Source organism: Saccopteryx leptura, chromosome 9 (assembly GCF_036850995.1).
Source record: "Saccopteryx leptura isolate mSacLep1 chromosome 9, mSacLep1_pri_phased_curated, whole genome shotgun sequence".
NCBI classification, from domain to species: Eukaryota; Metazoa; Chordata; class Mammalia; order Chiroptera; family Emballonuridae; genus Saccopteryx; species Saccopteryx leptura.
The window spans coordinates 22,448,560-22,475,953 of record NC_089511.1 but is presented as its reverse complement, the minus strand read 5'-3'; the positions used below and the strand labels follow the sequence as shown (position 1 = coordinate 22,475,953).

Here is a 27,394-nt window from a genome sequence, read left to right as displayed (position 1 = left end):
CAAAACCCCAAGGACGCTGGAATGAGCACAGGCTCATCCAGCTTAAGCGTGGGTTTACCACCTTGAAGGCGGAGTCGCCAGCTTAAGCATGGCATCATAGACAAGAGCCCAAGGTCACTGGCTTGAGCAAGGGGTCAATGGCTCAGCTGGAGCCCTGCAGTGAAGTCACGTATAAGAAAGCAATAAATGAACAACTAAAGTGCCACAACTATGAGTTGATGCTTCTCATCTCTCTCCCTTCCTGTCGGTCTCATGCGCTCTCTCTCTCTCACTAAAAAAAAGAGAAAAAGAAAAAAGTGTGAGAAAATCACAGGGTAAAGGATACTGTCAATTTCAGATTTAAACATCTAAATAATTTTTCAAAGACCTGAAAACAAGGTATATATTTTCTAAACCTGAAAATAAACTTCGGCTCTGGCCAGCTGGCTCAGCAGTAGAGCATGGGCCTCGTGTGTTGAAGTTCCAGGTGAAATTCCCAGTCAGGGCACACAGAAGCACTCATCTGCTTCTCTACCGCTCCCTTTTCTCTGTCTCTCACTTTCTCTCTCTTTATGCCCTTCCCACAGCCAAGGCTCAACCTGAGCAAGTTGGCCCTGGGCACTGAAGGTGCTGCCACAGCCTTGCCTCAGGCGCTAAAATGGCTCGGTTTCTAAGCAACAGAGCAGAGGCCACAGATGGACAGAGCTTCACCCAATTGGGGACTTGCCGGCTAGATCCCAGCTGGGCCCATGTGGGAGTCTGTCTGTGCCTCCCTACCTCTCACTTAATAATAAAACAAAAAATAAAATAAACTTCACTGACATCCACTCTACTAGTCACAAGTAAATTACAGTAGATTCGTATAGTTCACTCAAGATCCTGACTGCTTTTGGCTCTAGCATCGACCAGTTCCCATATAGCTGAGTAAGTGAATAATTCCTTCACGTTATTTTCATTCGTAGCATCTATTCTTCAGTGTAGCTACTAAGTGCCAGGTGCCGTGCTATGTACTAGGGATGCCACAAATTAGATGGTTCTTGACCTCTGAAAGATCTATGAAAAGTAGACAATCAACAAGTACTAAAACAGAGCTACACATCTTTTGCCTGGGGGTATAGAGACAAGGAAGCTAGGTTCAGTGGCAGAGAGAGAAAGGATTCCAGGTATAGGAAGAGGTTATAAGAATGAAAGAACATAACTATTAAAGGAACAGCAAAAAGTTCCGTGTATATAAATAAAAATAATATTAAATGCTAATAAAATTGTAAGCTACTTCATTCTTTCTAAAATAATCAATACCATTTTTTAAGCTTTTATCATGGAAAGTTTCTGAAGAAAATACAGAAACCAGCCCTGGCCGGTTGGCTCAGTGGTAGAGTGTCGGCCTGGCATACGGAAGTCTCGGGTTTGATTCCTGGCCAGGGCACACAGGAGAGATACTCATCTGTTTCTCCGCCCTTCCCCCTCTCCTTTCTCTCTGTCTCTCTCTTCACCTCCCTCAGCCAAGGCTCCACTGGAGCAAAGCTGGCCTGGGTGCTGAGGATGGCTCCGTGGCCTCCGCCTCAGGTGCTAGAAGGCCTTGGATTGCAGTGGAGCAATGGCCCAGATTGGCAGAGCATCGCCCCCTGGTGGGCATGCTGGGTAGATCCCTGTCCAGCTCAGGCGAGAATCTGTCTAACTCACCCCCCCCCAAGCTTCTCACTTTGGAAAAATACAAAAGAAAATACAGAAACCAAGCATTCACTGAGAGAGACAAAATATGCATTTATAAAACACCACATATATTGGGTACTATCAGAAAAAAAGGCTCTTTCTTGTTACAATAGTTTTCCTTCAATTATTATACAAAAAAATCTAATACCAACAAAATTCAAGAACTCTACAATGTGTCTAATTATTTTCAGATAGTTTCGCCATTCACCTCAAACCAGTATTTTGACTTTATTTTAAAGAAAGTATTGTTTAACAAAATTTTCATAAAGTGAGAAAGGAATCAAATCTTTTGTGCAAACTTTTAAAAAGTAGTAAGAAAAATGAACTTCCCTTATTTTTCTTCAGCTTGAAACTGAATAATTTCCCAATAGTGAGGTTTAGTAAATAGTTTCACTAAATTTAGCTGTAAAACACTAGTGGCCTGACCTGTGGTGGCACAGTGGATAAAACTTCAATCTGGAATGCCGAGGTCCCCAGTTCGAAACCCCGGGTTTGCCTGGTCAAGGCACATATGAGAAGCAACTACTACGTTGATGCTTCCTGTTTCTCTCCCCACCTTCTCGCTCTCTCTCCTCTCTCAAAAAAAGTAAAAAAGCCTGACCAGGTGGTGGTACAATGGATAGAGAGTCAGCCTGGGTCGCTGAGGACCAGGTTCAAAACCTTGAGGTCACCAGCTTCAGTGTGGGCTCATCCGGCCTGAGCGTGGGGTCACTGGCTTGAGTATGGGATCATAGACATGACGTCATGGTCACTGGCTTGAGCAATGGGGTCTTGGCTGGACCCCCCCCCCCCCAGGTCAAGGCGCATAGGAGAAAGCAATCAATGAACAACTAAGGTGCTGCAATGAAGAACTGATGCTTCTCACCTCTCTCCCTTCCTGTCTCTCTCTCTCTCAATCTTTCTCACTTTAAAAAAAACAAACCAGCCCTGGCCGGTTGGCTCAGCGGTAGAGCGTCGGCCTAGCGTGCGGAGGACTCGGGTTCGATTCCCGGCCAGGGCACACAGGAGAAGCGCCCATTTGCTTCTCCACCCCTCCGCCGCGCTTTCCTCTCTGTCTCTCTCTTCCCCTCCCGCAGCCAAGGCTCCATTGGAGCAAAGATGGCCCGAGCGCTGGGGATGGCTCCTTGGCCTCTGCCCCAGGCCCTAGAGTGGCTCTGGTCGCAACATGGCGACGCCCAGGATGGGCAGAGCATCGCCCCCTGGTGGGCAGAGCGTCGCCCCATGGTGGGCGTGCCGGGTGGATCCCACCCCGTTAGGGCACATGCGGGAGTCTGTCTGACTGTCTCTCCCTGTTTCCAGCTTCAGAAAAATGAAAGAAAAAAACAAAAAAAAAACCACTAGTGGAACTCCTTTTACTTCGAGGTACATTCAATTGTGTGATCATTTACAAGAGTTAGACCTCATAACCAAATACTGTACATCATCACAAATAATATTGGTAGTCTTAATTTTAACTCGAAGTCTTGTAAAACAAGATATGTAAATGTTTCACAGTTACAAAGACTTAAAGTTTATACATTTCTGGTATTTACTCTTCCCAGGAATCCATAGTATTAATCTCAAAGCTTTTGAAAAGCAAAGGATGCTTGATACAACACAAATACAGTCAGCCACAACAAACAAGCTGGAGTGAACAAAGCAATTGCTTATCAGGTTACACAGTGACTGTCACACTGTAACAACAGAAAAGGGGATTAAACCTACTTGCCTTTAAAATGTCTTTAAATATTCATAAGGTACAATAGTCAAATATATTTTCTCCATCTTTTAAAAAAATGATTTTTTTTCCTTCTTAGTCTTTTTCACTGACATTTATAACTTATTAATATTCTCTCTCCAGTGGTTTGAGTGCCCCCCCACACACACACACACACACAAAAAGAAAAACTTCTAAGTACCTAGCGGTGAAAAAAGCATTTCTTGTTTCAATCATATTATCCTAAACCTTGCCCTTTTATCAAGTGTTAGCTGATGCTGACTCAACAAGTTTGGCAAATATTTATTTATTTACTTATTTAATTTCTTTTACTTCTGCACCCTTCAAACATTGACGAGATTGTTCTTCTAGTAACTAGAAATCATGCCAAATTACTGTTTAGTGCTACTCCTTCAGTGAAGCAAAAACCCTTACACCTATTTTCAAGGTAGAAATGACTGCCTTTATTAAACTAAAATTTTCTATACAAAAAGGCAAATGAAAATATCCTAATACTTTTTCTTGCTTTTTATTGATACTGTAATACTTTCCAATATATATGAGCCAAGAACTGTAAGAGCTTAGATAAATCTATGTTTTCATAATTTTTCTTAATTGATTTTATAAAGAGAGAGAGAGAGGGAGAGAGAGAGAGAGAGAGAAGGGGGCAAGGAGTAGGACGCATCAACTCACAGTAGTTGCTTCTTGTATGTGCCTTCACCGGGCAAGCCCGGGGTTTTGAACCTGTGACCTAAGTATTCTGCATCACTGCTTTATCTGCTGCTCCACCACAGGTCAGGCATGTTCTCTTCATTTTAAACTTGCTTGCTACTTTAAAAAGAAACTGAATGAAAAGTAACAAAGAGATTGAAAAAAAAGCCAAAATCAAGAAAAGAAAACAATTCATAAAGCAAATGAAGACTGAATCACAAACACCAAAGACAGCTAAACAGATTTCTGGAGTTTGAAGAAAAGTTAGTTTTCGATTTTCTCAAGCTAAATCCAAACAATTTAAAATTTTTTATATCAATCCGTCTGTACACATAAAATTTTTAGATCTTCATCAAATACAAAAGGAAGCATTTCAAAACTGTTTGGGTAAGTAGTTTCTCAATTCAATTTTTTTAAGTAAAATAATATTTGGAAAATACTTGTTCAACTTTTTCAATTTTTATTAAAAGTTTTTATAAATCATAAACACCTGGGTTTTTGTTTCTGTATGCCATTGATTTCAAGACTACTTTTAAAAATAAATAATGGAATGAAGTACCACCAAGGCTTTCCTGACAATTTTTGTACTCAAGTTTCACTCTAAAATTTACCCTCAAATCTAGAACTACTGTCAATGAAACAGAGGAAAGAACAAACTGTTCCCAAAAGAAAATGAATTGAGATTTCCTAAACAGTAATTTTAAGTATAATCCCAACAACTTGAGACAAAGCAGACATTCAAGTCTGTTTGTTCAGATCAACAGTGCACTAAACAGCACTTTGCTTATAATTTGTAAGGCAAAAGACATTTTCTCCAATTGAATGCAAACCATTAGTAAGTAGTTTCAAACGACATTTAAATACCAGTACATTGTGCCATGAAATGAACTGAGTTAAATAACACTTAGTTAATAGCTCTTCCCAAACCTTATTTTAAACATTTAACTCAGAGATGGAACATTTCAGTAGCAACTACCAAGGGGTATTTAGTAAATGAGTGAGCATTCCACAGATGTTTAGTGTTTGACAGTTCCTTTAAACCAGAAAAGAAACTCCAAAAGTTCAGAGTAAATACAAAATAGAAACATATATTTTTGAAAAGTCTCCTTAAAAGAATAAAACAGTAAAAACAAACAAGAACACTGACTATTTACAATTAAAGCATTCAATCTTCTACTGAGACACCATAGGACCATCACAGGAATGTATCTCCCTGATAACCTGATAAGACAAATGCATTTGTACATGAATTGGAAATAAAAATATTTGATCCAGTTCAAGTTATAAATTTTAGTTTCAGCAGTCACTAGGCTGTAATCTCTAAGAAGTTATTTCTCTTTTTCAAATGCAAAACCCAAACTAAGATGAAATAGAGGTGATTTAGTCAAACTTACCTAACTTGAAATGTACGAAGTCATCAGTGAAATGCTCTTTATTCAAGCATGCTATACTGCAAACATACGTTAAGAGTAAAATAAAAGTGAGATTATGAGTACCTGAAGTGTATTTTTAAACCAAAAGTTAAGATGTATATAGTCTGACAAATATTACCAGAAACGGAGAAAATGAATATTTAAAATCCAACTATCCCCAGAAAAATCCAATACATAAAGTCAATACAAGTATTTTTTTAGAATCAGTCAGCAAAGATCACTACTGTACAAAACACCTGAAAGTTAAGATCACTAAGAAATCTTCATTCACCCCTCTTCAGTTAACTAATCCCTACAGCAGCCAAAAAAAAGGTTACTTGCTTTTCCACCCACATCAGATTAAGATTCTTCCTCCAGGGCAGATTTCCATCCCCAAGGATATGTAACACCAAGAAAAATACGTTTAAGTGTCAATAAGTTCCAAAAAACTAAGTATTCAGCACAGGAAGGGAACCCACAAATAAGAAAACACTTGACAGCCTACTCCCTACCGACGCCCCAAAGCCACTTAGTCACCTTTATAAACATTTACGGCTCAACTACACTCTTGACCGAGTGTTTCAACGGATCTTCTACACCAAACCCTAACAGGGAAACGTAACCAACCGTCCCGACACTTTCAGTCTGGAAGATCGGGAGAATTATTAGAAGCTGACGTCCGCAGCGTCAGAAGTTTGAGAGAAGGGTAAGCAGTGTACCCGAAGGTGAGTTTAAAAAAAAAAAAAAAAAAAAAAACCCTGAAAATTGGGAAAGAAGTTGGTCGGAAGATAAGAAGGAAGCGAAGCCGATGTCCGCTTCTGAGAGGACGGCATTGCAGGTGCAGACAGCGATTGACTTAGCCATTTGGAAATGCCGAAGAGTTCTACAAAAGACCTGACCCGGGGTACAAGATGCAAGAATGTTGATACGTGGCTCCCTCAATGAGCCCTCAAAGAAGGATCGCAGTCTGAGAAAGTCAATGGGTCCAAGGAGGCCGGCACCGGCCGGGCAACGCCACAGCACGGAACGCGGTCGCGTGCGCGGAGCCTCCGGGTCCGAGGCCTCAGGGACCGCCAGCAAGAAGTCGGAGCAGCCCCTGGGGCTCCGGGCCCCTCCTGGCCCAGCCTCAGTCCTCTCTTTTCACCTCCCACAGTCGGGGACCGGACCCCTGGGAAGCTTCTGTTCAAGCGCTCCCGGCAGGCGTGGGGCAAAAGCAGCAGTATGCTCTTAGCGCTGAGAGTGACACTCACCGGCCCGAAACCTCGAATGAAACCAGCAGCTCCGGGGGCGGCGGCAGCAGTGGCAGCAGGAACCGAACATCCAAAATGGCGGCTCCCTCGGCCACACCACCACTACTGCAGGCGGAGGGATCCTTAGGAGGAAGGTAGTTTTTAACTAAGTTCACACGCTATGGCAAAAACTTCGGTCCTTGTCTTCCCCTCCTTGTCGAATCTGCGTCCTCTGACTGGAACTTCACGTGCCTCCCCTCTCCTATTATCCAAGAACACTCGGACCCTGCCGAGGACTATTTGCCAAGGAGGAGGTGACTGCTCCTGGCAGAGCGACGCAAAGCGTAGCAAGGGTCGGGGCTGTCACTGATGACGCGAAACGCTGCTGCCGAGTCACCGCTGCGAAGAGTCTGAGCGAGAAGGATCCGGCTGACCCTGGAGCCGACAGACATTGGTTCCGCTTGAGGGGAGGGCTGGGCTACCAGGAAGCGACCCGACCACCTGAAGAGGGCGGGGCTATGAAGGTAACCGAGGAAGTGAAAGAGGCGAAACAGGTCAGGAGCGAGAACATTGAACAGGGCTAAGCCGGTCCTAACCCGCGAGAATCCCACACTCTTTCCTGTCACATTTGAGACCTTGGCTTTCTCAGGTTAAAGTCAGGAACGTGCTCCAAGTGGTCTTGGATGCTGTGGTTTTATGGTATTTTTGCAAGACCACTATCATCACAAAACTACCTGCACTGGACAAGTAATTTAAACTCTTAGGAACGCAGTTTCCTCGTATATAAAAATAGAGGATTTGGACTTGTGAAAGTTAAAATCCTCTCAGAATGGGCATTTCTGACTGACTCCATTAATTAATGTCCTGAACCAAAGACAGTCTAACCAGGCAGTTCCTGGCTTGATAAATAATTACTAACACCTGATACCGAGTATTTTCCATGTGAACGTAAAGAGGACCATGATATCTTGGCCCATTAAAATGAAAGGTGGCCCATTAAAAGGAAAGGTGACCCACCTAAACTAAAATCCTTCAGATGTATTGGTAATTAAATACCCCCCAAAGTAAATAAAGCACAAAACCCAGTTAGATGCCAAACAGAACTGAACCAACCACATATCTTGAGGTTAGGACCTGTCAATAGAACAGAGGTTGCACCTTTTTCCTTAGCCATTCTCAGGCAGAGATGTCAAAAGATTTTACAAAAATTGAACTGAGAGGGCCCATGTGTACAATTTTGTCTTGAACTTACCAGGGCATGCCAAGTGGCTGGAATAAAACGAGGTCAAGAGCATAATAATAGTAATTATCTTTTATTATTAAGTATCTATATCACACACTGTTTATAAAAGCATTTTCATATACATAATCTAATTTGACCTCCCAAAAATCTGAATCAGACTAGATAAGCATATATAACTTAACTTAGTTTTTTTGTTTGTTTTGCTTTGTTTTTTTCTGAAGCTGGAAACCGGGAGAGACAGTCAGACAGACTCCCGCATACGCCCGACCGGGATCCACCCGGCACACCCACCAGGGGGCGACGCTCTGCCCACCAGGGGGCGATGCTCTGCCCACCAGGGGGCGATGCTCTGCCCCTCCGGGGCTTCGCTCTGCCACGACCAGAGCCACTCTAGCGCCTGGGGCAGAGGCCAAGGAGCCATCCCCAGCGCCCGGGCCATCTTTGCTCCAACGGAGCCTCGCTGCCAGAGGGGGAGAGATGGAGAAGCAGATGGGCGCTTCTCCTGTGTGCCCTGGCCGGGAATTGAACCCGGGACTTCTGCACGCCAGGCCGACGCTCTACCACTGAGCCAACTGGCCAGGGCCCTATAACTTAGTTTTACAAATAAGACGGAGGCTCAGAAAAACTGAAATGCTGAAAGACCCTCCAAGGCTTCCTTCCCCATGGGGTTCCACCTTGCAAATTACAAAAGGGTGCACACCCACCACTCCCACCACCACAGGCAGCGCGGAATTAAACAAGGGCAATGGTAGGGGAGCAGAATGCTTATGAAATCCAGTCACCTTATACCCCGTCTATGCACTACTATACAGTGCAGCCGGGGATCACAAGGATAATAAATATGCACACTTGTGCAACTGGGACCAGGAGCCTCCTCCCATCCCGCCTAGGAGGACTCAAACAACCACGACTGAAAAGTAGTTGGGAATAAAAATGTTATGTCGAGCCCTGGCTGGATGGCTCAGTTCGTTGGAGCATCGTCCTGATATGCAAAGATTGCTGGGTAGATCCCCAGTCAGGGCACATACAGAAACAGATCCATCTCTCTCTCTCTCTTTCTCTCTCTCCCTCTCTCTCCCTCTTTTCCTCTCCCTTTCTTCCTCTCACCCTTCCATCCTTTCTCTCCAAAATAAATTAATTTAATTTTTTTTTTTAATTTTTTTGGCCTGACCAGGAGGTGGCACAGTGGATAGAGCATTGGACTGGGATGTGGAGGACCCAGATTTGAGACCCCGAGGTCGCCAGCTTGAGTGCGGGCTCATCTGGTTTGAGCAAAGCTCACCAGCTTGGACCCAAGGTCTCTGGCTAAAGCAAGGAGTCGCTCGATCTGCTGTAGCCCCACAGTCAAGGCACATATGAGAAAGCAATCAATGAACAACTAAGGTGTCGCAACAAAAAACTAACAATTGGGCCCTGGCTGGTTGGCTCAGTGGTAGAGCATCGGCCTGGCATGCAGGAGTCCCGGGTTCGATTCCGGCCGGGCACACAGGAGAAGCGCCCATCTGCTTCTCCACCCCTCCCCCTCTCCTTCCTCTCTGTCTCTCCCTTCCCCTCCTACAGCCAAGGCTCCATTGGAGCAAAGTTGGCCCGGGTGCTGAGGATGGCTCTGTGGCCTCCACCTCAGGCACTAGAATGGCTCAGGTTACAACAGAGCAATGCCCCAGATGGGCTTGCTGGGTAGATCCTGGTAGGGTGCATGTGGGAATCTGTCTCTCCGCCTCCCTGCTTCTCACTTCAGAAAAATAAAAAATAAAATAAAAAGAGTCAACCTGGAATGCTGAGGTCACTGATTTGAAACCCTGGGCTTGCCTGGTCAAGGCACATATAGAAGTTGATGCTTCCTGCTTCTCCCCTCTTCTCTCTCTTTCTCTTTCCTCTCTCTAAAATGAATAAATAAAATATATATATATATATATTTTTTTTTTTTTTTGTATGTATCCAAAGCTGAAAACGGGGAGGCAGTCAGACTCCCACATGTGCCTGACCGGGATCCACCTGGCATGCCCACCAGGGGGCGATGCTCTGCCCATCTGGGGCATTGCTCTGCTGCAACCAGAGCCATTCTAGCACCTGAGGCAGAGGCCATGGAGCCATCCTCAGTGCCCGGGCCAACTTTGCTCCAATGGAGCCTTGGCTGCGGGAGGGAGGGGAAGAGAGAGACAGAGAGGAAGGAGAGGGGGAAGGGTAGAGAAGCAGATGGGCGCTTCTCCTGTGTGCCCTGGCCGGAAATCGAACCCGGGACTCCTGCATAAAAATATATATGTTTAAAAAAAAGTTTTAAAGCCTTGGCCGTTTGGCTCAGTGGTAGAGCGTCGGCCTGGCGTGCAGAGGTCCCAGGTTCGATTCCCAGCCAGGGCACACAGGAGAAGCGCCCATCTGCTTCTCCACCCCTCCTCCTCTCCTTCCTCTCTGTCTCTCTCTTCCCCTTCCGCAGCCGAGGCTCCATTGGAGCAAAGATGGCCCGGGCGCTGGGGATGGCTCCTTGGCCACTGCCCCAGGCGCTAGAGTGGCTCTGGTCGCAACAGAGCGACGCCCTGGAGGGGCAGAGCATCGCCCCCTGGTGGGAAGAGCGTCGCCCCCTGGTGGGCGTGCCGGGTGGATCCCGATCGGGCGCATGCGGGAGTCTGTCTGACTGTCTCTCCCCATTTCCAGCTTCAGAAAAATAAAAAATAAAAAAAAAGTGTTAAAATGTTATGTTGTTGATATGTACTATGTACTCAGGCCTAAGTTGGTTGAGTCTGTACTGAATATGTACAAACACTTTTTGCCATCAGTCCCTAAACTATACAGTATGACAACTAGTTATATAGTCTTTACATTGTATTAGGCATTACAAGTAATCTAGAGATGATTTAAAGCACATGAAAGGATGTGCATAGGTTATAGGCAATTTCAATGCTTTTTTATATAAGGGAAGTTAGCATCCTTGGATTTTAGTATCCATGGGGTCCTGGAACCAGTCCCCCACAGATACTGAGTGCTGACTGTAGTCATTAAAACTAGAAGACCATAATTATGTGTTGACATGAATTCCTCTGAGGTATAGCTATGCATGAACATGTGCCAAAGTACTATAGTTTGGGGATCCCATAAAAGTAAGGAATTTGCAGGTTGCAAAGCTGTTAGCTAAAGTATTCCATTTTCAATGTCACAAAAATTTATTCAGAGTTTGAATTTAGATGTCTGTCATTAAGAACAACAGAAGAAAAGTTAAGCCATCTTATTGAGCCATCTTATAAGAGGGAGAAGGCTGACCAGGCAGTGGCACAGTGGATAGAGTGTCGGCCTGGGAGGCTGAGGACTCAGGTTCAAGACTCCAAGGTCACTGGTTTGACAACAGGCTCACCAGCTTGAGCTTGAGCATGAGCGTGGGATCATGGACATGAGCCCAACATCGTTGGCTTCAGTCCACGGTTGCTGGCTTGAACCCAAGGTTGTTGGCTTGAGCAAGGGGTCACTGGCTCAGCTGGAGCCCCTTGGTCAAGGCACATATGAGAAAGCAATCAATGAACAACTAAGGTGCTGCAACTTTGAGTTGATGCTTCTCATCTCTCTCCCTTCCTGTCTGTCTGTCTCTATCCCTCTCCAGAGCACATGCTAAAGAAAAAAAGAAAGAGGCGTTTTTCTACCATGCCAAATGGCAGACATTATAAAATATAAACCCTCTTCATGTATTTTTAAATTTATATTTATCTTTATAATTATCAAACCCTTCCTTCAATGCAACTGAAACTAAAAGCAATAGACTCAACATATAGCATAGTCATCATTATCCTAGGATCTTTGGTTTCTTTGACTAGCAACTGAAGTTTGAGAATACTCCCCATCTACTCAAACATAATCCCTAATTTCAGATAAATAAATTACAGCACATCAATGAAATGGAATACTATGCAGCCAATAAATATGAAGCTATAGCTCTAATTTTATCGTGGTCTAACAGAATTTTTTAAAACATTTTAGAAAATGGTATCGTAAAATGGCTTGTAAAAAAGTATATACTGTATATACATAGGGAAAATGTTGAAGAATAAAACTAAAATGTAAAAATGTTTATCTTGGATAGTGGAATTTATAGGATTTTTACTTTATTGCTGCAAGAAGAATACTGTATTTTTATTTGAAAAAAAGAGACTTTTATGTTTTGAAAACATCTCCTTATGAGATAATGCAGTTTTATGGATCCAAATGCTAAAGGAGATTTTTGGTTTTTAAACAGTGACAGCCTAGGCCCTGGCCGGTTGGCTCAGTGGTAGAGCGTCGGCCTGGCATGCGGAAGTCCCAGGTTCGATTCCCGGCCAGGGCACACAGGAGTAGCACCCATCTGCTTCTCCACCCCTCCCCCTCTCCTTCCTCTCTGTCTCTCTCTTCCCCTCCTGCAGCCAGGGCTCCATTGGAGCAAAGATTGCCTGGGCGCTGAGGATGGCTCTGTGGCCTCTGCCTCAGGTGCTAGAGTGGCTCGGTCGCAACAGAGCAACGCCCCGGATGGGCAGAGCATCGCCCCCTGGTGGGCATGCCGGGTGGATCCTGGTCGGGTGCATGCGGGAGTCTGTCTGACTGCCTCCCCATTTCCAGCTTCAGAAAAATACCAAAACAAAAACAAAAACAAAAACAGCGACAGCCTAAAGAAACAAAAATAAATAAAAATAAATAAATAAATAGCCAGCAACAGCCTGAAAGGATTAAACAAATTTCTAGAAAGAGATAATGGCTGGGAGGAAGAAAATAATTATTTTAATGATTTTCTTTATTATTGATAACTTCATGTTTCAATTTAACAAATAACAACCACAAACAACAAAAACAAAACTTTAGTTTATGGCCAGGAGGCAGACCACTTGAATGCCTGCCCTGGCTGGGTTTAACTCACTTTGTGTCCTGAGCAAGGTGCTTACCATCTCTAGGCCTATTTCCTCAGCTAGCCAAAACTTATTTATGACTAGCCCTATTCCAAAATGGAGTCAAAGTGGCTCATTATGCAGAGGGATCAAATGTGTGAAAGCACTCTGAAAATCATCAAGAGATGATGCCATGAGAACATAAAAATTTTTGTGCCACCGCACAATTCAACTAAAGCATTTATTGATTGCCCACAACAAGTAACAATAGTTAGCGCATTGTGTTTTACAATTTACAAAAGCATTTTCATATACATTGATTCATTTGCTTCTCACTTACCATGAGCTTGTAAAGTAAACTATATAGGCATTATAGCACAGTAATTAAAAGTGTTGGTTTCTGGTGCTAGATTTTCTGGGTTTAACACTCTGCTCTTCCTCTCTTTATTGTGTGACCTGCAGCGAGTTACTTAAAATCTCTGAGCATTTCTGAACCTCAGTGTACCCATCTGTAAAATGGACCTAATAGTAGCATTGGCATCTTAAGGCTGGTGTTATAATTAAATGAGTTGATAGACTTAAACTACTTAAACAGCAGTTGGCACATAGTAAGGGCTCTCTTTAGGATTAGCTCTCTTCAGAATAAATATTATCATCCCTACTTTAGACATGAGGAAACAGAAGCTCAGAGAAATGAAATGATTTGTCATACCTACATATAGCAGAGACCAGACTCCAATCTAGACTTTTCAACTCTGAATTTATCTTTTGTTCCATACACCAATCATTCAACGAACGTGCCACCTTTCCACTATACCACACTGTTCTGGGTGTGCAGAATCTGTAATAGACATTTCAAAGACATTTTCCCTACCCTCAAAATAATAATAATCGTTGCAACACCTTAGTTGTTCATTGATTGCTTTCTCATATGTGCCTTGACCGCGGGCCTTCAGCAGACCGAGTAACCCCTTGCTTGAGCCAGCAACCTTTTGAGTCCAAGCTGGTGAGCTTTGCTCAAGCCAGTTGAGCCTGCGCTCAAGCTGGCGACCTCGTGGTCTCAAACCTGGGTCCTCCACATCCCAGTCCGACGCTCTATCCACTGCACCACCGCCTGGTCAGGCAAAATAATAATAATCTCGGCCCTGGCCGGTTGGCTCAGTGGTAGAGCGTCGGCCTTGTGTGCAGAAGTCCCGGGTTCGATTCCCGGCCAGGGCACACAGGAGAGGCGCCCATCTGCTTCTCCACCCCTCCCCCTCTCCTTCCTCTCTGTCTCTCTCTTCCCCTCCCGCAGCCGAGGCTCCATTGGAGCAAAGATGGCCCGGGCGCTGGGAATGGCTCCTTGGCCTCTGCCCCGGGAACTGGAGTGGCTGGCTCTGGTCGCAACAGAGCGATGCCCCAGAGGGCGTCGCCCTGGTGGGCGTGCTGGGTGGATCCCGGTCGGGCGCATGCGGGAGTCTGTCTGACTGTCTCTCTCCGTTTCCAGCTTCAGAAAAATACAAAAATAATAATAATAATAATAATAATCTCATTGAAGAAAACTAGATTAAAGAAAAACAACTCCTCAGATACAAAAAAATCAATGATATTATTACTCAGTAGATAAATCCTAGTTCCAAAAAAAAAGAAGCAGAAAGGTGAGAGATTGCTAGGAGTCAGAGCAGTGAGAGAGAGAGGTTTTTGGAAGACATGACATGCAGTTGGACTCTGTGGTGCTGGGGGTGGAAGAGGACCCTCTCTCTTCAGTGGGGTTCTTAAGTGGCTCAGTATCACCAGCTGAAGCCATATGACCTCTACAGCAGATGAGGAAAAAAGCCCTCTCTGAAGAAATGTGGCCAATGTCTTTCACAGGGAACTCTTCCTACTCTCCATGTGCCAGAAACCTCAGCCAAGAAAGGAGAGTGAACAGGGGACACAACCCTGTAGGAAATACAGGGACGTGAGTCAAAGAGGCAGTTCTACTGGCCTGTTTTGTTATGGTTTGAGTCAACCGAATCTCCAAATGAGCCTGAAGGCCAGAGAGAAATTAGTCCCTCTGTTGTTAATGTAATGCTCTCACACACACACAAAAAAAGTTTTTTACAATTCTTTTAAGCATGGTGCTTAATCGCAGTTTATCCTGGCCTAAGGAAAGGGTTTAGGAATTAATCCTGAAGTTATGACAAAAGCCAGAAGTGAAGTAAAAATGAAAATTCCATACACTCTTTGACCTCCTACCAAGGACATTAGGAAATCTAAATACACAGTCCTTCAAACTAAAGACCAAAGCCCAGAGGCTACCAGGCTCAGCCAAGGGTTTTGTTTTGTTTTTTTGCTATAGAGATATTTTTAAGAAGGCATCCCTGAGATGTTTTATGTCATATTTATGTTGTATTTTCCTTTTTGTAGAATAATTATACTTGGTTTGCAAATGAGTCTGTATTATGTTGGTACTTTTAGAGTGCAACATCTCACCAGATAGGAGACTGCAACCAAGTCAAACCCCAACTGGAAAGAATAGTGCCATGCTCCCATTTAGGGAAGATGAAACTGAGACCGCTGCAGAAAATGCATCACCCAGAAACAGAGCGGGGCTTCTGACTTGTTGTACTTTTATTTCTTTAGTATGGACACTATTGTTTACCTAGAAGAATCCACAGTAAATTGGTTATGCTCTCCTTTACGTGCAGAACCCCATTCTTGTTTCTTTAAGATCCGTCAGTCCTACAAGCTTCTTTAAAATTAGCCCTGGAAGTCCAGAAAGGGTTGGGACATCTTAGTCACTGGGGCAGCCAATTCCTGGCACACAGTTAAGGGAACACCAAACTGCTTCTCCACCAAGTCCCTCACACATGCCAGCGGATGGGTTAGGATGCCACCAGGTGCCAGGGTGAGGCGTTTACTCTAGAAGAAAGGCAGCCAGCTTGCTGTGTGGGTCAGTCCCTGCCCTTGGATTTCAAAGATACTTCGAACTCCATATTCTTTGAATAAACTTTTTTTTATATATATAAGGGGAAGAAAATCCCAGAATGAAGCATTCAAGACAGAATTGATTTTTTTTTTTTTAAGAGAGAAATTGGTATACAGGTACCACTTTTTCACATGCAAAAGGGCAATATAAACTCTCCTGGACACATAAAATAGAATTCTGAAATAAAGATTGTGCACAACCAATAACTGCATTTAAAAATTAATTTGGGCCTGAGCAGGCGGTGGCGCAGTGGATAGAGTGTCGAACTGGGATGCGGAAGGACCCAGGTTCAAGACCCCAGGATAACCAGCTTGAGCATGGGCTCATCTGGCTTGAGCAAAAAAGCTCACCAGCTTGGACCCAAGGTCACGGGCTCGAGCGGGGGGTTACTCAGTCTGCTGAAGGGCCGCAGTCAAGGCACATATGAGAAAGCAATCAATGAACAACTATGGTTTCGCAACAAAAAACTGATGATTGATGCTTCTCATCTCTCTCCGTTCCTGTCTGTCTGTCCCTCTCTATCTCTCTATCTGACTCTCTCTCTGTCCCTCTAAAATAAATAAATAAATAAAAAATAATTAAAAAATTAATTTGGCATTTTTATTTTCTTTTTAGATATGATGTTTGTTCTTATTTATTTGTTCCTCTTAGAAAATCTCATTCTGACTGGACTCAGACTTAGCAGTAAAAGCTCTCAGAGAGGACAGCCTACGTCTGTCTCTTGGCAATCTGTTCCCAGCATTTTTCTTTGGCCTCCTTCATTCTCTTAGCCAAACGTTTAGCATATTCTGCAGCTTCTTCCTTAGTTTTTTTAGTACATTGTTTCTTCAGAGCAATACGTTAACATTTGTGTTGCAGGACACGTGGAGTAACAAGACACTAAACCTTGGGTGCTTTGGTCCTAGATTTCTTTTTTATTTTTTTTTGTAGTGAGAGGAGGGGAGGCAGACCGACTCTCCCATGAGCCGGGACCAGGATCCACCCCGCAAGCCCACTAGGGGGCAATGCTCTGTCCATCTGCAGCCCTTGCTCCCTTGCAACCAAAGCCATGTTTTTAGCGCCTGAGGTGAAGGTCATGGAGCCATCCTCAGTGCTCAGGGCCAACTTGCTCCAATCAATCCCTGGCTGCAGAAGGAGAGGAGAAGAGAGAGAAAGAGATAGAGAGAAGCAAGAGGGGAAGGGTGGAGAAGCAGATGTTCGCTTCTACTATGTGCCCTGACTGGGAATTGAACCTGGGACATCCATACAGTGGGCCAATGCTCTACCGCTGAGCCAAACAGGCTGGAGTCCTAGGTTTCTTGCCTTCTCTGTTTAGGAGCTTTCTCATAACATACTGGCAGACTCATCTTCAGAGAGATTGAAAAGTTTGTGGATTCTGCTAGCTTTTTTGTGCCTCAGGCAACAAGGTATATATAATAATATCAATGAGACCAGGAGTATCTTTAGCCCTCTTATTTAAAATAATCCAGTTGAGAACACTGAGATTGGCATCCACAGTGCAATCCCAGACAGATGTGCAGTTTCTCTCTACAGCCCTCCTTGGTCTATAACAGGAATGCCTCTTAGCAGCAGGTGGACATAGTCATGGGTCAAATCACCCTGCTTTCTGGGGGAACCTTGTTTGTCATTTCCACCACTGATTTTAACCGTATAAACCATCCATTCTTCTCCCAGAACATCAGCAGCAACTTCTGTGGCCATACATGTTTCATAAAAGGTATAAAGTTTGCATTCATCGTCCACTTCGATGAGTTTTTGGCAGCCAGTAGGTAGGAGAGAGATGTTCAGCTTCATCCTGGAGCAGCCAACTGCCTCCAAGTGGCCACACAAAAAAAGAGCAATCTGGTGTTTTTCTATGAACCTAAAACTACTCTTTAAAAATGTCTCTTTAAATAAAAGAAAAACCATCCTGGCTGGTGGCACAGTGGATGGAGCATCATCCTGGGGCAGGATCACCAATTTGAACCCCCATCAGGGTACATATGATAAATAATCAGTGAGTACACAACTAAGTGGAACAACAAGTTGATGCTTTTCTCTCTCTCTCTCTCTCTCTCTCTCTCTCTCTCCTTCCCCCCCCCTCTCAAAAAGAAGGAGGAGGAGGAGGAGGTGAGGAAGAGGAGGAGAAGGAGAGAAGGAGGAAGAAAAGGAGGAGAAGAAGGAGAAGAGGAAGGAGAGAAAGAGGAAGAGGAAGAAGAAGGACAAGAAGGAGAAGAAGGTGGAGGAGGGGGGAATACCAGTTACACAAGAAACAAACTATAATTAATTTGGCCGTCTTGCTTTCTCAGCCTCTCCTTTATCCAGTCTCTTAGAACACACATATATTTAGTCCACCTGAACTTAGCAAGTAATAGAAACCAGAAAGGAAATAATATTTATTGAGCATCCACTACATGCTAAATAGCTTTACATACATTATTTCTTTTTTTTTTTTTTTTTTTTTTTTTTTTAGTGTAAAATCTTTATATTTAGAATTAGCCAGCTGGACTCAGCTTAGATGATCCCAATTTTGTTGGCAACATCCAAAGCATCGTAGTCAGGAGCCAGTCGAACATATGCCTTCTTCTCTCCATCAGGCCTGATCAGGGTGTTGACCTTGGCCACGTCAATGTCATAGAGCTTCTTCACAGCCTGTTTGATCTGGTGTTTGTTGGCCTTGACATCCACAATGAACACAAGTGTATTGTTGTCTTCTATCTTCTTCATGGCTGATTCAGTCGTCAGGGGGAACTTGATGATGGCATAGTGGTCAAGCTTGTTTCTCCTGGGGGCACTCTTCCGAGGGTATTTAGGCTGCCTTCGGAGCCGCAGTGTCTTCGGCCGTCGGAAGGTGGGTGACGTGCGGATCTTCTTTTTTTTGTGGCTTTGGACTCCTTTCAGTACTGCTTTCTTTGCCTTCAAAGCTTTTGCTTTGGCTTCAGCTTTGGGAGGGGCTGGGGCTTCCTTCTTCGCTTTCGGCGCCATCTTCGTGAAGAGCACATACATTATTTCTTTAATCCTCATTATTTCCCCCATTTTATGGGTGAGAACAGGAAGCTTACACCTAGTAAGTGGCAGAGTCTAAATTTGAACCCAGGCACACAGGATTCCACTGATTTCTGAAAACACTTCCCTTATTCACTCTTAGTGTTTGCACATTCCTTAAGATACTCATTTTTAATAGGACACATTCCTCTAGTTCCTTAGCTCTTTCACGCACACCTGACAGGAGGTACCATTCACCAAAAGTCTTATTTACAGCTAGTAAGTACAGGGATGAGATTTAAATACACACCATTCCAACTCCCTGGAAAAAGTAATGATTATGAAAGAAATAAGAATCTTTTTTTTTTTACAGAGGCAGAGATAGATAGGGACAGACAGTTTTTTGTTTGTTTGTTTTTTCTGAAGCTGGAAACAGGGAGAGACAGTCAGACAGACTCCCGCATGCGCCCGACCAGGATCCACCCGGCACGCCCACCAGGGGGCGATGCTCTGCCCCTCCGGGGCATCGCTCTGCCGCAACCAGAGCCACTCTAGCGCCTGGGGCAGAGGCCAAGGAGCCATCCCCAGCGCCCGGGCCATCTTTGCTCCAATGGAGCCTTGCTGCGGGAGGGGAAGAGAGAGACAGAGAGGAAGGAGAGGGGGAGGGGTGGAGAAGCAGATGGGCGCTTCTCCTGTGTGCCCTGGCTGGGAATCAAACCCGGGACTCCTGCATGCCAGGCCGAAGCTCTACTACTGAGCCAACCGGCCAGGGCCCTATAACTTAGTTTTACAAATAAGACGGAGGCTCAGAAAAACTGAAATGCTGAAAGACCCTCCAAGGCTTCCTTCCCCATGGGGTTCCACCTTGCAAATTACAAAAGGGTGCACACCCACCACTCCCACCACCACAGGCAGCATGGAATTAAACAAGGGCAATGGTAGGGGAGCAGAATGCTTATGAAATCCAGTCACCTTATACCCCGTCCATGCACTACTATACAGTGCAGCTGGGGATCACAAGGATAATAAATATGCACAGTTGTGCAACTGGGACCAGGAGCCTCCATTGGAGCAGGGATGGCCCGGGCGCTGGGGATGGCTCCTTGGCCTCTGCCCCAGGCGCTAGAGTGGCTCTGGTCTCGGCAAAGCGATGCCCCGGAGGGGCAGAGCATCGCCCCTGGTGGGCGTGCCGGGTGGATCCCGGTCGGGCACATGCAGGAGTCTGTTTGACTGTCTCTCCCCGTTTCCAGCTTCAGAAAAATACAAAAAAAAAAATAAAAAAATTTTTTAAAAAATCTCAGCTATAAATCAACTCTACCTTTTTTTTTTTTTAGTGTGAGAGAGACAGAGAGGAACAGACAAGAAGGGAGAGAGATGAGAAGCATCAACTCATCATTGTGGCACCTTAGTTGTTCATTGATTGCATTTTCAAGTGCCTTGACTGGGAAACTCCAGCTGAGCCAGTGACCCCTTGCTCAAGCCAGTGACTTTGGGCTTAAGCTAGCAAACTTGTACTTCAAGCCAGCAACCTTGGGCTTCAAGCCAGTGATTTGGGCTCAAGACAGTGACTTTGTGCTTCAATCCAGAGACAATGGGGTCATGTCTATGACACCATGCTCAAGCCAGAGACCCCCATGCTCAAGCTGGTGAGTCCACACTCAAGCCAGCAACCTCAGGGTTTTGAACATGGGTCCTCAGCATTCCAGGTTGATGCTCTATCCACTGCGTCACTGCCTGGTCAGGCAATTCTCCCTTCTTGAAAGTACTTACCATACTTCTTGTCTTGGATTTATATGGCACATTATAGCTCCTAGCAATTTCTATCAGGTACTGTTGCACTAGAACTTGGGGTAGGGTGTTCACATTTAATTTACACATTAGCTGAAAAATAAAGAACATAACAGAGTTGGTCATACACACACACACAAAATAAGAAACGAGTTTAAGTGGTCTTTCACCTCTGCATTATTTTCTTCATCTTTCTAGTCACTGTTATTTAACATGTATGATTTAAAAAAATTTTTTTTAAGACTTTATTCATTTCAGAGAGGAGAGAAATAGAAGGGGGAGGAGCAGGAAGCATCAACTCCCATATAATATGTATGATTTTTAAAAGATATATAAATTAGCAACAATAAAGAGGGGACTTTCTTATATCATAAGACAACCCTTTCCTGGGGTGAAGGAACTTAAAACCAAGTAGAATAAGAGGAAGAAAATAAACATAAAAAATTTTAATCAAGAATTCTGATTTTATAATAAATATTTGAATTATGTCAGAGGTGATATTCAATATACTCAACAACCAGTACAGCAAGGCACTAACTAATCAGAATGGACACCTGAATGATGAGAACATTCACTGGCCTGAACAACTACTTCAGGCAGATTTCTGTGCCTGGCTGAATGTCAATCCTGAATGATATAAGATGTTCAAAAGTTGAAACTTCGAAGTTACATCAACATCTTTTGTACTGCTAGGCGAGTTACATTTAGTAAAATATATGCTTTCTTATAAAGAATCAGCTCAGTTTTCTTGACTCTAATTATTTTGTTTTGTTTTGTTTTGTTTTTTTACAGAGACAGAGACAGAGTGAGAGTCAGAGAGAGGGATAGATAGGGATAGACAGACAGGAACAGAGAGAGATGAGAAGCATCAATCATCAGTTTCTTGTTGTGGCACTTTAGTTGTTCATTGATTGCTTTCTCATATGTGACTTGACCAGGAGGCTACAGCAGACCGAGTAACCCCTTGCTCAAGCCAGCAACCTTGGGTCCAAGCTGGTGAGCTTTTGCTCAAACCAGATGAACCCGTGCTCAAGCTGGCGACCTCGGGGTCTCAAACCTGGGTCCTCCGCATCCCAGTCCAATGCTCTATCCACTGTGCCACCACCTGGTCAGGCTCTAATTTTTTTTTTCTTAACTGAGGTAACATTGGTTAATAACACTATGTAAGTTTCAGATTATAGTTTGATATCAGTATACACTATTGCATGCTGACGACCAAAGGTCTAGTTTCCATCTGTCACCATATATTTGAGCCCCTTTAAAATATCTGAGTTCAGCCTGACGTGTGGTGGCGCAGTGGATAAAGTGTCGACCTGGAAATGCTGAGGTCGCCGGTTTAAAACCCTGGGCTTGCCTGGTCAAGGCACATATGGGAGTTGATGCTTCCAGCTCCTCCCCCCTTCTCTCTCTCTGTTTCTCTCTCTCCCTCTCTCTCTCCTCTCTGAAAATGAATAAATAAAATTTAAAAAAAGCAACTTTTAAAAATTAAAAAAAATCAAACTGCCTTTAAAAAAAAAACAAAAAAAAACATCTGAGTTCCCTAACTCAAGATCTTTTTTTTTTTTTTTTTTTTTTACAGAGGCAGAGATAGACAGGGACAGACAGACAGGAATGGAGAGAGATGAGAAGCATCAATCATTAGTTTTTCGTTGCGCATTGAGACTTCTTAGTTGTTCATTGATTGCTTTCTCATATGTGCCTTGAACGCAGGACTTCAGCAGACCGAGTAACCCCTTGCTGGAGCCAGCGACCTTGGGTCCAAGCTGGTGAGCTTTTTGCTCAAACCAGATGAGCACTCGCTCAAGCTGGCAACCTCGGGGTCTCGAACCTGGGTCCTTCCGCATCCCAGTCCGATGCTCTATCCACTGCGCCACCACCTGGTCAGGCCCTAACTCAAGATCTTGATCCAACTTCCTCTGCCTCCAATGCAAAAATTACTTCTACACATCTTTCACTCTGCACAGAAGGATATGTTCTGAGTTTGCTCAGCTTTTTGCAGACCTCTTGGTTTAGAAAATTTTGAGTCAGGCCTTGGGCAGTTGGCTTGGCAGTCAAGCATTGGCCTAGTATATGGAAATCCCAGGTTCGATTCCCGGTCATGTCACACAAGTGAAGTGACCATCTGCTTTTTCTCTCCTCCCCCCCATCTCTCTCTCTCTTCTTCTCCCACAGCCATGGCTCCAATGGTTCGAGCAAAGTTGGCCTTGGGTGCTGAGGATGGCTCCATGGCCTCACTTCAGGTGCTGAAATGGCTCAGTTGCCTAGCAATGGAGCAGTGGCCCATATGGGCAGAACATTGCCCCGTAAGGGGGCTTGCCAGGTGGATCCACCTAGGTGCTTGCGAGAGTCTGTTTCTGCCTCCCTGCCTCTCACTTAATAATAAAAAAAAAAAAGAAAAAGAAAAATATGTGTCTCTGGAAATGATAGTACCTGAGAGCTGACAGTTCCAATCTCATTGGTTCGACACAGTTGACCATATTCTTGGCTGTACTTTGCACACAGCTGACTAGACACCTGCAGTAAACCATCACCAAGACAGAAATAAAGGCAAAATTCACCAATTTATGGTAGATTTGCTATAGATAAAGAACCACCAAAAGGGCAAAATCACTTTCATGTTCACTCATTGGAATTATGTTCTTTTAGCATCAAACAGCAATAACAACAAAATAAGCATTTTGGTTCGTTTATAAGTGTCTGATAAATGTGAAACTTCCCCCCACAAAAGAAACTCAGTTTCGAGTTTGTTTTTTTTTAGGCAAGGTTTTTTTCCCCTTACCATTATTGTTAAAAATAGTATTTATTTTTCATTTAAAGACTAACAGAAAAAAATACTTGTGGGGGGTTTTCCTTTAAGGAAAGAAAGGATTTCTCAAGTAATCCTACAAGCCTAAACAAGTAACATTAGTGATACCCTCACAATAGTGAGGCAGTTAAAACTCATCAAACTTACTATTTTCAATTCAGGAACCTCTGCCTGGAGCCGAGGAGCTGCCCAGATTAGTGTAGACACAGATTCAGCCAGGCCAGAATCCAGTTCCCTAAAGAAAGCACAAAATTATGAAACTCAGGGCTTTCTGTTTCCCTTTTTTCCCTACTTCAAAGTTAGCTCATGGACGATGTTCAAAATATAATGTTAAAAATCTTTAACTTAGGCCCTGGCCGGCTAGCTCAGCAGTAGAGCATTGATCTGGTGTGTGGAAGTCCCAGGTTCGATTCCCGGCCAGGGCACACAGGAGAAGCGCCGATCTGCTTCTCCACCCTTCCCTCTCTCCTTCCTCTCTATCTTTCTCTTCCCCTCCAGCAGCCAAGGCTCCATTGGAGCAAAGTTGGCCCAGGCACTGAGGATGGCTCCATGGCCTCTGCCTCAGGTGCTAGAATGGCTTCAGTTACAATGGGGCACTGCCCAGATGGGCAGAGCATCGCCCCCTAATGGGCATGCTGGGTGGATCCCAGTTGGGCACATACAGTAGTCTGTCTCTCTGCCTCTCCACTTCTCATTTCAGAAAAAATACAAAAAAAAATCTTTAACTGAAATTAGAATATAAACTTCTATGTACATATATGCATACAAAACTATATAATCAGTGGTAGAGCATCAGCCTGGTGTGCAGGAGTCCCGGATTCGATTCCTAGCCAGGGCACACAGGAGAAGCACCCATCTGCTTCTCCACCCCTCCCCCTCTCCTTCCTCTCTGTCTCTCTCTTCCCCTCCCACAGCCGAGGATCCATTGGAGCCAAGTTGGCCCGGGCACTGAGGATAGCTCTGTGGCCTCTGCCTCAGGCGCTAGAGTGGCTCTGGTCACAACAGAGCAATGCCCCGGATGGGCAGAGCATCGCCCCCTGGTGGGCGTGCCGGGTGGATCCCGGTGGGGCGCATGCGGGAGTCTGTCTGACTGCCTCCCTGTTTCCAACTTCAGAAAAATACAAAAAACAAACAAAACTATATACACAAATATGAGTGTTTATACACACATAAATACACACACACACACACACATAAACCAAAAGGAAATATACCAAAATTCTTATCTACAGATTTGGTGCTTATGGGTTTTTTTTCTGTATTTTCCAACTTTTCTACTATAAGTTTATACTATATTTTTACAGCTCAGTGGGGCAAAAGACATTTATTTGGTTTTTAAAAAATGGATCTTTGAACTGATATATTCCCTTCAAGCAGAGAGAAATTTCTTTGACACAGTCCCAACAAGTAGAGCCTACTCCCTCCCTCATTCAGGGGCAAGGATGTCCTGTCATTCCTTGGAGCCTGAGAACAATGCAGACTCAATATGTCTCACTTTGTGGTCTGGATCAAACTAAACCGGGCCAGCAGTAGGCCACAATACAGCTCCAGGATCTCCATGACCTCCACGAGGTAGTCTTCTTGGATAATGTGCTCCACGCGGATTCGAGCGCGTTCATCTTTCCCAGCCGCCAGATAGTCAGCAATCTCCTTCCTTGCTTTCAAAGTCTGCTCAGCTGCAGCACAAAGCACATGTATAGAAAAATTAATGTGCACAGACGAATTTGTTGAATAAAAAGGCAGGTTGCACAGTAGTGTGAAACAATGTTTTTATAAAACCAAATAACCAAACAAAAATATCCACTTAAGATATACCACTAGAGCCTGACCAGGTCGTGGTGCAGTGGATAGAGCTTAGGCCTGGGACACTGAGGACCCAGGTTTAAAACCCCAAGGTCGCTGGTTTGAGTGCAAGGTCATCAGCTTGAGTGTGAAATCACAGACATGATCCCAAGTTCACTGGCTTGGGCAAGGGGTCACTGGCTCAACTGGAGCCCCCCCCCCCCATCAAGGCATATATGAGAAAGCAATCAATGAACAACTAAGGTCCCAGAACTACGAGTTGATGTTTCTCATTTCTCTCCCTTCCTGTCTCTCACTAAAAAAAAATAAATAATAAATAATAAAAAGATATACCATTAGAGCCCTGGCTGGATAGCTTGGTTGGTTAGAGCCTTGGTCGGAAAACCGTGGCTCACGAGCCACATGCTGCTCTTTGGCCCCTTGAGTGTTTAGCAAAGGCCAGCTTAGGAATACTCTAATTAAGTTAATAACAATGTACCTACCTATATATTATAATTTAAGTTTAAAAAATTTGTCTCTCAAAAGAAATTTCTATCGTTGTACTGTTGATATTTGGCTCTGTTGACTAATGAGTTTGCCGACCACTGGGTTAGAGCATCGTCCCACAGTGCAGAAGTCGTCAGTTTGATCCCCAGTCAGGGAACACAGAAGACAGAAGAAACGCTTGATGTTCCTGTCACTCTCTCTCTCCCTTCCTATCTCACAGAAATCAATGTTAAAAAAATTTTTTTAAAGATATACCACTGGATGCATAGATAAAGTTCTCAGTGTTCCACACTAGGTCAGTTGTTCTCAAAGTGTCCACAGTAGCCTGACCAGGTAGTGGCACAGTGGATAGAGTCGAACTGGGACACAGAGGACCCAGGTTTGAAACCCTGAGGTCGCTGGCTTGAGTATGAGCTCATCCAGCTTGAGCCCAGGCTCACCAGCTTGAGTCGGGGTCACTGGCTTGAGTGTGGGGTCATAGATATGACCCCATGGTTCCTGGCTTGAGCCCAAGGTTGCTGGCTCGAGCAAGGCATCACTTGCTCTGCTGTAGCCTCCCAGTCAAGGCACATGTGAGAAGGCAGTCAATGAACAACTAAAAGTGCCACAACAAAGAATTGATGCTTCTCATCTCTCTCCCTTCCTGTCCATTTGTCTCTATCTATCCCTTTCTCTTTCTCTGTCACAAAAAAAAAGTGTCCACAGTAGAACTGGATTTGTTTGATAAATGCTAAACTGCTGTACTCCAATACTAAGATCAACAAACAAACATTTATTGTGTGTCCAAGTTATAGTTTGTGTTACAAACAAAACCCTGGAAGGTCAAGATTATTACTTCTTTTAAAAAGAATCACTTTAACCTGACTAGGTGGTGGTGCAGTGGATAGAGTGTTGGGCTGGGATGCTGAGGACCCAGGTTCAAAACCCTGAGGTTGCCTGACCAGGCGATGGCGCAGTGAATAGAGCGTTGGACTGGGATGTGGAGGACCCAGGTTCGAGACCCTGAGGTTGCCAGCTTGAGCAAAAAGCTCACCAGCTTGGACCCAAGGCCCCTGGCTCGAGCAAGGGGTTACTCAGTCTGCTGAAGGCCCGCAGTCAAGGCACATATGAGAAAGCAATCAATGAACAACTAAGGTGTCACAACGAAAAACTGATGATTGATGCTTCTCATCTCTCTCTGTTCCTGTCTGTCTGTCCCTATCTATCCCTCTCTCTGACTCTCTCTCTCTCTGTCCCTGTAAAAAAAAAAACCAAAAAACCCCCGAGGTTGCCAGCTTGAGCGTGGGATCATAGACACGACCCAATGGTCGCTGGCTTAAGCCCAAGGTTGCTGGCTTGAAGCCCAAGGTTGCTGGCTTGAGTCCAAGGTTGCTTGCTTGAGCAAGGGATCACTGGCTCTGCTATAGTCCTCCAGTCAAGGTACATGTGAGAAGGCAGTCAATGAAAAACTAAGATGCTGCAATGAAGAATTGATGTTTCTCATCTCTCTCCCTTCCAGCCTGTCTGTCCCTATCTGTCTGTCTGTCTGTCTGTCTCTCTCTCACTAAAAAAGAAAGAAATCAATTTAGGCCCTGGCTCACTGGCTCAGTGGTAAATCATCAACCCAGAGTATAAAAGTCCTGGGTTCAATTCCCGGTCAAGTCACACAGGAGACGTAACCATGTATTTCCACACCCCTCTCCTTCCTTTTCTCTCACTCTCTCTCTTCCCCTCCCACGGCCATGACTCAATTGATTCAAGTGCATCAGACCCAGGCACTGAGGATGACTCTGTGGA

General features: G+C 44.4%; 4 protein-coding genes, 1 non-coding gene and 1 pseudogene across 7 annotated transcripts in view; 2 read left to right on the top strand and 4 right to left on the bottom strand.

The window, feature by feature from the left end:
* Window positions 1-7,100, bottom strand: part of AP1G1 (adaptor related protein complex 1 subunit gamma 1) — a 93,228-nt gene extending 86,128 nt beyond the window's left edge. Inside the window, exons 1-3 of one of the 3 annotated variants that reach the window (XM_066348747.1) lie at window positions 6,762-7,100; window positions 5,494-5,549; window positions 4,082-4,232 (exon numbers count right to left, since the gene is read on the bottom strand). The gene's annotated coding sequence lies outside the window, so the exon portion shown is untranslated. The remainder of the gene's footprint in view (window positions 1-4,081; window positions 4,233-5,493; window positions 5,550-6,761) is intronic. The other 2 variants (XM_066348748.1, XM_066348746.1) reach the window with 2 other exon arrangements.
* Window positions 1-27,394, top strand: part of LOC136380711 (IST1 homolog) — a 450,214-nt gene that overhangs the window by 349,902 nt on the left and 72,918 nt on the right. The gene's annotated exons all lie outside the window — the stretch shown is intronic.
* On the top strand, window positions 13,964-14,039 carry TRNAT-UGU (transfer RNA threonine (anticodon UGU)). The gene has a single exon. It is a non-coding gene; the product is annotated as a tRNA-Thr (tRNA).
* LOC136381447 (small ribosomal subunit protein eS6-like) lies at window positions 16,419-17,565 on the bottom strand (annotated as a pseudogene).
* Window positions 18,250-18,741, bottom strand: LOC136381260 (large ribosomal subunit protein uL23). Its single transcript, XM_066349775.1, has one exon. It carries the CDS (start codon window positions 18,733-18,735, stop codon window positions 18,265-18,267), a length of 471 nt encoding a protein of 156 aa, XP_066205872.1. The 5' UTR covers window positions 18,736-18,741; the 3' UTR covers window positions 18,250-18,264.
* The window catches only part of LOC136381445 (IST1 homolog), an 18,096-nt gene continuing 9,647 nt past the window's right edge, over window positions 18,946-27,394 (bottom strand). Inside the window, 5 exon segments of the mRNA XM_066350184.1 lie at window positions 18,946-18,972; window positions 20,506-20,616; window positions 22,954-23,037; window positions 23,477-23,564; window positions 24,825-25,005. Coding sequence (XP_066206281.1) covers window positions 18,946-18,972; window positions 20,506-20,616; window positions 22,954-23,037; window positions 23,477-23,564; window positions 24,825-25,005 — 491 coding nt within the window.